The sequence below is a fragment of the Gobio gobio genome (genome assembly GCF_949357685.1).
Source record: "Gobio gobio genome assembly, chromosome: 20".
NCBI lineage: Eukaryota > Metazoa > Chordata > Actinopteri > Cypriniformes > Gobionidae > Gobio > Gobio gobio.
This window is the reverse complement of record NC_137113.1, coordinates 17,334,712-17,349,289: the sequence shown is the minus strand read 5'-3', so window position 1 is coordinate 17,349,289 and position 14,578 is coordinate 17,334,712. Positions and strand designations below refer to the sequence as shown.

General features: G+C 40.8%; 1 protein-coding gene across 6 annotated transcripts in view; it reads right to left on the bottom strand.

Moving 5' to 3' along the window:
- The window catches only part of tcf7l2 (transcription factor 7 like 2), a gene marked incomplete at its 3' end in the record, with an annotated part of 87,651 nt that extends 74,242 nt beyond the window's left edge, over positions 1–13,409 (bottom strand). For 2 of the 6 annotated variants that reach the window (XM_079846014.1, XM_079846015.1), the window contains exons 1-3: positions 12,878–13,409; positions 12,671–12,737; positions 12,400–12,524 (exon numbers count right to left, since the gene is read on the bottom strand). In XM_079846014.1, the coding sequence (XP_079702140.1) occupies positions 12,400–12,524; positions 12,671–12,737; positions 12,878–13,066 (381 nt within the window). In that variant the 5' untranslated portion in view covers positions 13,067–13,409. The remainder of the gene's footprint in view (positions 1–12,399; positions 12,525–12,670; positions 12,738–12,877) is intronic. The other 4 variants (XM_079846017.1, XM_079846018.1, XM_079846016.1 and 1 more) reach the window with 2 other exon arrangements.
- Between the last annotated feature and the right edge of the window lie 1,169 nt (positions 13,410–14,578).

The following is a 14,578-nucleotide window of genomic DNA, read 5'->3' as shown; positions in this document are numbered from 1 at the left end:
TGTTGCGCATCCTATCTTTAGTGCTGAACTGAGGTCCTTGCCGCCCCTCCTCCTCCTTTTAGCGGGTGTACCACTCAGCCTTGTGCCTTCCACAACCCTCCCCACAGGGTCACACTTTTAATTACACAGAAACAGTAATCCCATCAGACAGATGGCAAACAGACTGTCACCCAATGACTTTATGCCCAATTGAATCATTACTGATGTTATTTGCTAAATTATACCAAAACTGAACAACACCGTCGAGCGGGATTTTCACGAGAAGCTAGCGAAAGCAGATGTGCCCTCCTGTCGAGCATCTGTGACAGAGATCAAGAAGGCGTGAAGATGGGAAGTGGAAGCTGGGTCTGTTTTAAATGAATAATATTCTAATCAGTGCGAGCAAATGCAGACTCTTATTATCCGTTGTGGAAAAAAAAAAAATATATATATGATTCCTCTACCGGACAAGACATTTCCAACCAACTTGGTATGGTAAACCACATAACAAGCACAATTGAGAAGTGACTAGAGTTCTTCTCTTAAAAGAGGGAGCGTGTTTGGTTTATGAGCTTTGCTCGGCACCGCTGTTTGTCTTTGGGGAACATCCCAAGAATCCACTCTTTCCTGAAAACCAAACAGAGCTTCAGTCCACAACCTTGCTGCCAGAGCCCATTCATTCTTTCTCTCTCTCTCGTTCTCTCACTTGCTCTCTCTTTCTGTCTGTCTCTCCCTCTTCTTTTCCTCTGCCCATGGCTTCTGTCAACAATTAGCGGTCGCCTCTTCCAGAGTCCCAGACCACAGCACCCCGAGCGTTAAACTATGCAATCTCCCAATCAGTCCCTCAACATAAATTACAGCTTGCGACATCGTTTGGGAAAGAGACGCACCTTGGTGCCAATAAATAAACAATTTCCATAAAATTGTTTTTGACAGAATACAAAACTCCAAACTCAGTTGGAGTCATGACCATATGAGCCATAATAAAGTCAATAGAAATATTTGGAGACTATATTCTTGGCTTGCAGCAGGACCTGATTGCTCACCTGTCATGTAGCTTGGTGTTAATGTAAGTCTGATTGGTGCATGTTCTGGCTGGGCCCCAGGGTGTAGTATTCCATGCTGGGTGGCTAGACTTCATGCCGCAGATGGGAGCAGCTCCTCAGCCCAACACTAGAGCAATAAATCTACATTTAACCATTGGGGGGACAGGCCACACCATAACGTAACACAAACATTTTCCATTTCATAAAACACAACGAGGCAAAGGCAGAATTTTTTTCTTTGTGCACCCAGACTTAGGGTTTTAATTATTGTTCCTTAGCTAGCATAAGGCAGAGGGCACAGGGTCATGGCTTAAGACAACAACTCGGCCTCTAAATCCAATTATTTTAAGACCAGCTCAAATTAGTTCATATAGAATAGATGTTTAAAATAAGTGTCCCCTGCTTGGCCCAAAGAAAAGACTGGCAGCTTCCCTACAAACTGGAGCAGTTGTGTCTCGAGGCATGTCCGTTGCAGTAAATTGATCCAAGAAGCACCAAGAAAACTTCCAAGCTGTTTTTTTTTAATCCTTTCCTCACTATCGGTCAATAGGCCGTGTCCGCAGTTGCTCTTGTATGAAAAGTTATGGGAGATACCAAACTGGAAAAGGACCTCAAGAGTGCTGCAAAGGGAACCAACCAGTTATAAAGGTGGGGAGGTCGGGTGTTCCTGGGACATACACAGCAGGATTAATAATAATTTCTCATTAGAAGATGGCAGTCGGGAGAAAGCCGTAAATTACTAACATAGATGCTACTAAAAAGAGAGGTTTTTGAAAATAGCCATAGAGCTTTAGGGAACAGTAGTCATATCCACCAAAGCATCTCTGGTTCTCATTCTGTAATAAGACAGAAGAAATTTGCATCCAAATGACTGTCAACATAAAATCTGCACAGACTTAAGTAGCATCAGTAAGACCTGACCACAAAAAAGCAACATGAGTGGTTCTCCTCAAGTGTGCGGTTGCACTCCTGGAGTCCGATCCCAGAGGTGAGTGTGTCGAGTGTGTAAGGCCGCACAGCAGCTGTGAGAACGGCACAGGGCCAGCTGCTTCCTCGCCGGCTCCGATTTCCTGACCTCACAGCCTGAGAAGCACACAGTCAGGTGACCAGATTTAAAACCTTCCTCATATCCTCAACCATCTGAGTGCAGACCCTTTGGCAAAGGGCACATGAACGCCTTTCTGTTTCAAAACCTTTGCTGTGTTCACCGTGTTGATAAAAGACTTTGGTTCAATTTGTGGCCGAGCTCTGTAAGCCAATGCCTTTTTCCCCTGGCTCTGACCACCGTGTTTGCATACCACAAATCTTGCGTAACCGTCAAGTGGTTTCTCACCAACGAGACTTCACATTAATGGAGTAGAGGATATTCATCCACTCTAAATCAATAGTGTGAAAGCCAGGGAGATTGGCATGCCAGAGAGAGAGAGTGGAACTCTTGTTTACCCAAGTAACGTTACAAAAAGAGAAAGTCCCCAGATGGAGGGACTTTGCAATCCTAAAGTGGAAGACAACAGATCTGTTCAAAGGGTTGGTCAATACTGTCGTGTCCTTCACAAGGGTAATGAGATGGACGGAAATGGGCATGCAGAGGTGATGGCAAGCCGCCTGTGACAGTGGCCTCAGCTTTGCGTGCCTTGAGTAAATAGCTGCCTCTACACAGTAATTTTAACTTAATTGTAAACCGAGGAGAGTTCAGGGAGAATGTCAGAGTCAAACTAGGTCAATGAGGTCCCTACTTCAGCATGACTAAGCTTCTGACCTGGTACTGCTTCCTCACCTGTTTTACTCACACCCTGAGAGATTTAGTTGGTAGACAAGTCGTGATTGAAGACTCTAGGGGTGTGTTAAGCCACGTTTGGGGAGTTGCCCTACGGAGCATGGCCCTCTTCCCGGCTCATTTGAACTGCAATCCTGCTCTTTTGCTCTCAGTGCATCTTTTTGTCATTTGAGAGCTCATGCCCCATTTGTATTATCCACTGAAATGACAGGCGGAGGAAGAGGAGGGGGTTGATGGGGAAAAGGAGGGGCTTTGGGGAGTCAGTCACAAGGAACATCCCCTGGTTGAGACAAACACACACATACACACAAACCCATGCACACACTCTACTTGACTAATGTGCCACGACACTCGTACATCACCCACAAATTGGACAAATGAATTAACCACGGCCCCTGGTTAGCGTTTCGGGCTTTAAATGGATTTTCCCTCTCCTGGCCTAGCCAATAATTGCATTTATCCATCTTGTTGAAGCGCGGTTTACACACTTGCTAACATCATGCCAATCCAGGCTACATTTTCTGCTCCAATGGCAGGAGAGGAGGAGATTTGTCATTGGATCATAACAGGTAATTCAAACAACAATTAGTTCAATGACTCCCCCGTATGTCAATGTCTGGCTTCCCCACAGGCAGGGTTTGTAGCAAGGGGATCTTCTGTCGCTCATAACCCCACCTCCCACCCCCTAGTCTCTCTATCTCTCTATATCTCAGTAATCCTGCTTACTGAGATGAATTGAGCTCCACTGCTTTTTAGTACCGCTCATTCACACCACTAGGCGCTAGCAAACATCTTCTACAGTAAATGTGGCCAGCAACTACAGACTCTGAAACACACACTCACTCTGTTTCGCTATCTCTGCAAGGACTCTCCATAGGTGTAATGGTTTTTATACTATACAAACTGCATATTCTATCCCCTAACCCTACCCATCGCAGAAAACTATGCATTTTTATATTTAAAAAAACACATCATTTAGTATGTTCCATTTCCCTCGTGGGGACCACTGGCTGGTCCTCACAATGTAATATAAACCTGTACACACACACATTCACTCTGTTAGACCAACACAGCACTTGTGTCGAAGGCTGCTGCAAGGGTCATCTGTGCACTCACAAGTGTTTGAACAGTAGTGCATTAGACACTCCAGGGCCCACAGGACAATTGGGCTATTTAAACACTGAGGGACTTCCTTCCCCATGCACAGACCAAGATCTGGGCTAAGACGACCCACTATATAAATTCCTGCGCTCGCCAAACATCTCCCGTCTTCAACTCCCATACTGTAAGACAGCACACACAGTTATGGAACATCACATACATCATTTAACACAACAAATGAATGCGGGAGAAGTCAAGACTTCTGTATAAAAAAAAACAGATCATTGTTGAGTTTTAGGCTTTCATGGTTCTCAACACAGTTCTCAAACGCTGGATAATTTTTCCCCTCCGTGACCTGAAATCTTTCACTTCGACGCCCCATGCTATGACAAAGCAGGCAACTTATCTTTATTGATATTTGAAAAATGCAAAGCGCGACGGCCCATAAAGATACAGCAGCCGTAAAGCTGAAGATAAAGAAAAACTGCCGGTTCTAAAGGGCATCTAGACAAACGTCACGCTGCCGCTGTCGCTTGCCTATTCCACACCAGCATCGCCTAAACTGATTGCTGGCTAAAGAAAACAGCTCCAGGTCAGGATTAAACTCGCTTTCCTTATAAATCACTCCTACTCATTGCTAAATCGTTCCGTTCACCAGATAACTGCTAGAGAGGGATCACTATTCACTATGACTGGCAAGCAGTCATCATCTCTATGCTGCTGAATTACACCTCCTCTATGTCAGCGTTCAGATCTTAACACTGTGAAAGGACATTGGTTGCAATCAGACACCACATCTGCCACCTCTGGCTAACACTGATCAGACTCACAGAGCCCTAGGGGCAGCTGGCCAAAGATACACCTCCATTCAATTACACTCCTCGCTCACAATGCAATTGGCAATTCGTTCAGCGAGGGAAGTCAATTCCTGCGTTTTGGAATCGACTGTACTGAGTGTTCACACCATCCTCTAATGAGATGTAGCTAGCGACAGTTGATCCAGGCTAATCCTTAAGGGTGAAATGTACAAACAAACAAACCAACATTTCCTACAGTCTGTGCTAAAAACATATTATGTGTTTTACGCTGGAGGTGTAGAAAATTCGCTCTAATTTGATGTGAGTCGTTATGTGAGCATTACCCTCAGACACACCAAGAAGACAAAACTGGTATACGACCACAATGCTAATCAGCTGAAATATTATCTATATTGTTTAAAAGCCATTGAGCAGGATATGGCCAATGAAATCGCATAAAACGCAAGGTTCCGCGAACATCCTCATATGCCCGTTATTTAACGCAGGGGATGTTATCTTCAGATACGGGAAGATCTGTACCAAAAAAAAACCCTCAAAAACGTGGATTATAAAGTTCATAAAGCACCTATCTCTGTTAACACATGCAAATATTGGCCTGTTGTACCTCTAATCTTAATATAAACCACAGATTAGCGGATTAATTTCCTTCTACCCTGGTAGAAAATCTCCTTCACCTTTTGTTCAGTTCAGAATGCAGAACCTTTGCTAGAAACAAGCATGCAATAAACTCATTAGCGAACACGCATCCATACGCACACACACTCTGGGCCCTGCTCAGAGCTTATCCCTTGGCAATTAAAAGTTTAATTAGAAGATTAAAAATACATGGGCTGAGTTTTATCACCTATTACTTTCTCAATTATGTGCTTTACCCATACAAAACGATCCCAACATATCTACAGGAATTAATGTAGATTGTCGAAGTAAACAGGATTTCACCTTCTGCAATGCAACATTATAGAATCTCAATTTGCCATCAGAGCTAGAAGACAAACTTGCCGGTGTCACATTAAATTAGCTAAATTCCTTATCAAAAAGAAACATTTCACAGGACGGAATAATAAATACAGAAGCCAAAGTGACTGGTCAGGCTTCATCTTTTTTTAGAAGCTTAATGAAGATAACTTTGTCCTACTTTCTTGTTTAAAAATAGATGCCGATAGGTTTTTATTTGTTTTTCAGTTGAAGTTCTGTGTAGAAGTTTCACTGAAAACGTACATCAGCGACAGACTTCCTGTGTAAAGACAGTGATGGTCACTCTATCAGGCTTTTTATCAGAGGAGAATATTTACCACATACTCTGATGTCATTTTGTTTTCTGAACTAGTGATCCACATGACTTACTGACAATGTCAATCATAATGTTTTAAAGTCTGATAATGAATGATGCACAGTAAAAAGACTTTGTGCTGATGACCACAAGACGCACACATGCTCTTTCAATGGAAACTTCCTCACTCCTATCATTAAGCATACAAGTTAGATGGCAGCTCCAGAGAGCATGTGTGTGCACTTTGGCCCAACCCGAGCATGTTCCAATCCAAACAAAAGCCCAGTGCAACCAAATTCCGCCAGCGTCACCCAAGCCTCTGCGCTGGAGAACTTCCAGCCGACATTTTGATGACGAGGCGGGAATCAGGGAGCATTAATAACATTAATAATAGCCTGATTCATTAAAAAAAGAGTTAAAGAAGGCCACACACAAGGCCTGTCCATCAAACGTGACTATAAACTTGTCACCTCCTCCTTGTCGGTTTTCAGTCCCTGCTGTGTTTTTTCTTTCCTTCATTTTTTTTCTTAGTAGATAAATGCCTGGGGGCTCTATTGTTTGGAAATCTAACCAGGAACTGTCGCCACTCTCATTGCCCCCACATTAGCAGCAATTATGCGCCCTATTCAGACTGTCTTTGTGCATCTCCCTCCTCTCCGTCTTCCATCTCCCCCACTATGCCATGGCGGGCAAATCGACCCCGCTTTTTCCCGCTTTTCATAATCCCTCGCTCCAGTCCAGCATACTGCACAAGGTAAAACATTCCTTCAGAGCAAGATGTTTATATTCAAAAACATTATGAATATTAAATATAAAATTGGTGGGAATTCTACCCAACAAATTAAAATTAAAATGTAATCAATTCCAAAAAAAATTACTATTTAGTGAAAATAGATTAATTGTTGGGGCAAGTTGTCACATTTTTATTGGGTCAACAACAACACATATATATATTTAAAATGTAGCAGATTGTAAAAAAATGTGTGTGTGTGACAACATGCCCCACTATTTTCACAAAAATGCGTTTAATGGATAGCATTTTTTTCCCCTAGGCAATAACAGTGTAAATGTTCAGATTTGAAGGTATGTGCCAATACAGATAATCATTCGTGCAAAAAGTGTGGCAATTAACCCTAATCTCCCTTACATATTTACATATATATGCAATTATATACATTAATGCATTTTAAAATATCTGAAATAGCTGATTGTATTTATAAAATGTTTTAATGATCTGAATACTTTAACAGAAATTAGTAATGTTTACTGTAGACAAAACTATATCTATTATGTGTATTTTGAAGAAAACACCAGAAAAAATGTTTGGCCTCTTTTAACATCTAAACATTTACTGATATATTTGTGTACTATTAATATTATGATTGAAAATTACATCATCTGCCAAATTGCATAAATATTAATGCAAATGCCAGCACAAGTACTTTCATAGATTTTTATTTAGAAACTTGCACTTAAATTGGTGCACTCAATGGAGATACAGCCCTTGACTCAGAAGGCCTCCACACTGGCGTTCTCATCCCCATCAGTAAAATCTGCCTGTCATATAAGAATTCACACGCAGCTATCATACAGCTGCACAGGCCTGCACACGGTGCATGTGCGCAGAAGAGTAATTTCATTTCCATGTTTCAGGAGCCCCTCAGCGTGTAGGCCAGCAGCAGGACTATATTTAACAGATGACAAACGTTGCATTCCAGACGTACAGTACAATCTTTGTGTTGATCTTTGTGCATGGAAATAAATGGTGAAGAGGAGAGAGGTGAGGGGTGGGGTCAACAACACACAGCTGCTAAGCCAATGCAGCTCCATGAGACCCAAAATTTACAACAGCATTTATCCGAGTTCCCCATTTATCAGTTACAGGACGGGATTGCGTTTGCAGCTTTAAAAACAAATTCGACGGAAATAAATCCAGAATGTGGCATCCGATAAAATTGGGAAATTTATATTTATGAGCGATGCGATTATGAAATTCTTAACAGGCCACATCCGAACAAGAAACCTTCATTAACTATTGAACTAGTGCAGAACATTGTGTATACACAAAGCTGCCTTAAAAAACACCAGCTTGACACACGGAGAAAGAGAGAAACAAAAAAAACGCCAGGTTATTTTCACACACCATCATAGAGAGCAGCCTGCCAAAATCATCAACAGAAGACAATTGAGCACAGCGAGTAGAAAAGAAAAAAACACATCTCAGTAAATATTTACAGCACAAACCTTTTCCATTCATTTACCAAGCACTAACAAAACTGTACTGTACTCTTTCACGGCCCACCCCCCCCCCCACCCACATCTGCGATTCATTGACTTTACAATTTACCACATGTCGAGATGGGAGAGGTCGGGACTCTATCTGAATCACGACACAAATATGCGAGTGATTTATTGTTTTAAAAACCATGGGCCGATTTAGAGCAACTCCACTCTTCCTGAGCATTACTCCTATTGGCAGACCATGAACAATTACAGTTTGGACTAATTAAGCCCTGAGAATGTGCTGCGCGCCGCTAATGTCTCACAGGCCCCGCTTTCAGTTTAATGGTGCCAAACTTTGCTCCCCAACTTAACTCGCACAAATCCAAAACAGATTGCACTTTTTTTATGGGTGTTTATCAAGCCCTAGCAAACAGAAACCGTTTGGGGGTTTTTTTCTGTGTGTGTGTGTAGGATGGGAGGAGGAGGGAGAAATGAAAAGGAGAAGGAAAGAGTGGTGGAGGGAGAGAAAGAGAGAGTCTTGCTTCCGCCATTCTTTGTAAACAAAAGTGATTTGCAAAACAAAAGGATGGCAACCTTCTAAATAAACTGGGAGTGTATTTTGTGGAGAGCGGCACAAAACGTGAGCGCGTAGCTCAGTGAGCCCCCTGCGGATAGCAATTAGGGGCCATTAACATGTAAAGCCAATTTGATAAGGTATGAGTCTATCCCTGTAAATCCGTATTAAACTATCTCCTGCACCTCACACGACAGGCCATTCAGCACACATAATCCATATGATAAACCATTGTTATTGACGTCTTAGCCTAAAAAGATTCAGCCATGGCTTATTCAAATATGTACATGCAAGGCTACACTAGGGATGAATGCATCTTTAGTAAAGTGATTTAAAACACAAAATCAATTTATTACATTTTAAATTAATTTATGCATTAAATTTCATATTAAAAAATTCTATACAAAAAATCAAAACAATATTCCAGGCCTCCACCATGCATCTCTATTTCTTTGGGTGTTGCAAGTTTGTCTTTTCTTATATTTTGTTCCTTTTTTAAACTACACATAATTATACGTTGAAACCTGAAACCTCAGCCAAAAGTCTGCAGGCCTAAGGAATTATGGGGCCAGGGGTGGCGTCAAATATCTTAACATTCATAAGTCAGAGAGGCAGTAAATAAACCCAGCGGATTTACGGGCATAAAGCCCCCTGCCAGAACTCAGCCGGCCAGACCTCTGCTCTACCTTGCTTTCCCCTCTCCACAGACCTGTTGAGGTGTGATTTTAGCCTACAGCCACCCAGTTAACCCAGCACCTTTTCAACCACAACACACACGTAGAGTGTGTCCGCAGCCGTGTGTCCGCCACGCAAAACTGCTCTCGATGAAAGGGGGAAGAGTAGCTATTGTCTGCGGTTTTCGGTGTGGAAAAAAAAAAGACCATAATACGTCACGTCAAATTGCTAAATGCTACCGAATCATCATAAAGCTTCTCCGATTGACCGTGGACATACAGACTCCAGCTCTCATGAATTAAACTGGCTCTTTAACACACTTTAAGGGAAAAGCATTTCATCACTATTGCAAGAGCGGGCCATCAGGGAAATTCAGCTGACACAAGGCCTATGTAAATACAATTATATTTATTTAAAAAAAAAAAAAAAAAAAGTCACATCTCTGATATCAACCATTTAGACCAGCGTCCGGCTTAAATAATGTGGCACTAGCAAATTTATCCTGAAAAATAAAACACTGGTTCAGTAAATACATCTGAAAATTTAAAATAAATTTGCTTGTTTAATACAATTGAGATTTAAAAAAGAAAAAAAAAAGAAAAAGGAAAATGCTTGCAAATCCTAAAAAGCACATCATCGGCAGCAAAACCCAACAAGCCCTGTGCATTCGTTAAACGGAGCGACAGATAATCGATGCTCAGGTGAATTATTTATCCTCTACTTAAGAAATGCGTTTATGAATACAACGGCTTTCAACTTCAAAGCGGCGTGGGTCGGACGCCCAGGCAGTTCATAGGTAGCATCAGACCTCATGACAAAGAAGCGGGCCGAAGGACTACAGCACGATGTCAAAAGACTCAGATCTGTAGGCCTGGTTACAGTAAGAGATCAAACATTACAACATGCAACTATAAAGAAACGTATTATATCTATGGGTATAATATTTTGGCTAGAGGGCCACAACAGACCTGGACTGTACACCCAGCTACATATAGGGGAGGATATCAAACAATGATCCTACTTCCATCTGAGATTGCTAAATATATTCTCGGTAGCCAAAAATGAATAAGACAGGGCTCCATCTCAGCAGGAAGAGGAACTATCAGACTATCAGAGCTCTGGTAAAAGCATCTCTGAGATTCTTTCCTACCATACAGAAGACACGCTATATGTCAAATACTTCCTTCATATTCCTTCTAATTTATGCACACTTGCAATGGTCATACCGATGCTATCATCATTTTCTGTGTTTTTGTTTATATGTGAATGTTTCTCATGTGCATTTACATCAGTGAAAAAATTATCAGCAGGTGAAAAACAGATTCAGCAAAAGGGCATGTTTTGAGAAGCACGCGATACACACGACAAACACAAACAGCCAGAGATGTTTCTACAAAAATGTCTCACTGACACTAGAAACAGGAGAATGCCTTTAAAAAAACTACATCCAAAATTTTAAATGTAGTCATTTACTTAATTTCAGGTTACACCACATGTCATTGCCATAAAGCGCACCTTCACGTTCCAGATTAAACCTAGAGCTGATTATGAAAATCAGGAATGACAGCAAGGTCCTACTGCATAATTTTCCTTATTCTTATTATGTTATTTGCACAACAATGACATTAAAATTATATCTATAAAATATCCATTGTGAATAAAGAAAATGTGCCTACTAAATCAACACAAATTCTTTCTGGTGCCAGACAACTATGCACAGCTGATGAAAACAACAATCTCTATTTACACTGAAATATTGCACAATGCACATGCTATTATATGTTATTCAACCTATTGCGTGCTCTAAACAAAAAGACCATCATGCCATAACAAAATGTTAATGCAAACATAAAATATATTACACTTAACGTTCATTTAAAGCAAATGCTTAAAATATTTCTGACAGCACTGTCTAATATTTTACTACAATCATGTCAAGGATGGTATGAGCAATATTGTGCTTTCATTCTGTCGATCACAAATTCATTGACTGACTTCCACTAATTACCATAAACATTTCCCATGATGCTCAGTGGCATTAACAATTATGTGCATTGAATTCTTTAAATAACACAAGCGACATTATGTTAAGCTCGGGTAAATTACTCATTAATTAGCTCGGCTAAATGAATAATTTTTTTTGTTTTTTTTATGTGGCACATTGTTACAAATGTTTTCATCATCATGCCATCTATGTTTCTATCATTTAAACAGTCAATACTTTATCATTTCTACTCGATTTTCAATTAAAAGTGGCAGAAAAAAACACAGATCAATAATTATGGCATCACTTTGATTTTACATCAAAATATTAAAGCTGCAATTGAAATTAAGCTTCACATTTTTTAAGGTTGAATGTTAAATACCAGAAACGCCTTATTTTTTAACAATAACGTTGATAATAATAACAAACACAAACAAGATGCTATAAATAATAATAATAACAACAATAAAAACCGTTCAAACATTCTCGTACATTTAATTTTTTGGAAATTCCGGAACATACGCTACTGTAAATTAAATGTCCAGTTTAAAGCAAACGAGCTGATCCACTAGTTATTCAAGTACACATTCAATTCAAATAAATAATCCTGCAGAATATATAGCAACGATCACCTGGCAAGTATACACACACAGTCGAGTAAAATTAGAAGAAACAATAACAACGGAGTTAAAGGTAGCTGTGGCTGTGTGTTTGTGCACGTCATGAAAGCACACTATGCGTTCCACTGTACTTGCCGCTCGCGCGGGTCTGTTCACGCGCTCGCGGCCAGCGCTCGTTCAGGGGACAGTGTATCCGCGCGAGCGGCATGCCACTGTACAGTACAGAGTGAATTGTGGCAGAAGTTCACTAACCGACCAAAGCAATTCCTAAACATGGACGTGGTGCTTTAGCTACGTGCATGTGGCTGCAGAAACACGTTAAAAACACTTACTGTGCGCGCGGTCGGAGAGAGCGATCCGTTCGGGAGGTACGGGCTCGTGAGGTCGGGAATCATTATAAATGGATAGCCCGGGTACGGTGGGCTCTTGAACAGCCCTCCATCTTGCCTTTTCGCAGCTAACATGGCGGGGGGGAAAAGAGGAAAACTTTTAGTTTAAGTTACATTCCCAAAAACTTTGTACGTATGTGAAGAGGCAAACGGAACCGAAGCACAGAGGTGTTGTCCTGTGCAAAAAGATGATTTAAAGAAAACAAGCACTCACCCTCCTCTAAACTTTCTCTTGTTTTGTCTCTGAAACTTTCAGATCTAGGCGGAGGCCGTCTTTCCGCCTTGAAATGCAACGAAACACAGGGAATGCATTGAATAATCACAGCGAGGAGATCGTTAGCTAGTTAGCAGCGTGTTTAAACAAGAAATGTGCATGTAAACTTCTGGACAAGTCGCGGATTCGCGGTTATTTGTCACTTACCTCGGAATCCGAAGAGCTGTTTTGATTCGTTTCCGACTCGTTTACAAGAGAAGACTTGACATCTGCTAAATCCCTTTCTGCTGAAGAGTTCTCCGAAATCTTTTCCTCCTGCTCGCCTTCGTCTTTGAAGGCAATCATTTCATCGTTCGCACCCAGATCGTCCCCTCCACCGCCGTTCAGCTGCGGCATTTTTCCCGAGGAGCGCTAATTTTGCGGGGGGCCAAAACACCCAAAAGTTTTTAAACCCTTGATCTTGGTGTGATCCCCGAATCCCGAGTTTTAAGTTTAGGGACTCGCAGTGGCGTTTGGCTGGGTGAGTGTTCAAAACTCAAAAAGAAGAGGGCAATCTTGGCAGAAACAGAAGCCGGAGACGGAGCTGAGGCGCTCGGATTGAGGGAGTTGAAGTTGGTCGGAGTGGTTTTCAGTTCAAAGGCGGCGCTGATTGACAGATAGAGAGGGATGGAAATAGAGAGAGTCTGGATTCGGGATTATTGACAGGGAGAAACACACAAGAAAAAAACTAATGAGATTCAAACAGGGAGGGACTTGAAGTGACGTTTTCATAAATAGAGAGGGGCAGGAAAAAGTACTGGAGGGGGAAAAGGGCTTGAACGAGAGCGAAAGAGAGAGCGCGCGCGCGAGAGAAACAGAGAGAGGGAGAGGAAAAGAGCTTTTGGTGAAGAGCAGGACAGTTAAAGCGAGTCGCCCCTGTTTGCTTTTGTACAGGAATGAATGGAAAAACAGGCGGAAGACACTTGTGCGGTAGCTCGTCTGTATGTGTCTGAGCAGAGAAACGGTGCACAGCTAGAATCATATCGGCTTCCTTATTTTCTGCAGTTGTTTTAGGAGGTGCTAGTGGGCTGGAATAACCCCACTCCCCTCAAACTTCACGTCAAACGAGAATTGCTCTAAATCAAAACCTATTTATCAAAACTATCAAACTTCAAAACTATTTTACTCAAAGAGGTGTAGCCTGCTATGCGAGGAGAAATACGAAGCAATCATTTAAATGACATGTTTTATTATCGGGGTTTTAAAATGGGATCAACTGCAGAACAGACTGGCATGATACACTGAAATGTTTTCATAATGTCAACATTTTTAACTTGTCACAATAAATTCTGCCATTTGCAATTCATCAGTGATTAAACGGAAAGTGGTTGACAAGTGTAACCTATCACTGCAGATTGACACTGATTTAAAATAAAGTGCTTTAAAAATATATATATAGCCTGTGAGTGAGTGTGCAAATATAAACACACATATATGCATACTGTGTATCTGAATTGTATAAATACATCATATATAAAAATATGTAGTGTATATAATACACAATGTAATACACATATTATACACTATGTATAACACCACATGACACAATGCAGAAATATATATATATATATATATATATATATATATATATATATATATATATATATATATATATATATATATATATATATATATATATATATATATATATATATATATATATATATATATATATATATATATGAGATAATATAAGTCCTTTCTGCATTGTATCATATTGTGTATATATTTGAATAATGTATATACAGGCCAGTATTAGAAATGGGTTGGTTTTGAGACAGACAGGCTGGAGTGTGTGCAGACGAGCTAATTGAGGCCGGATAACCTGTATTCATTATGAATAAAGACAAGGGGGGTGGGGGTTGAATA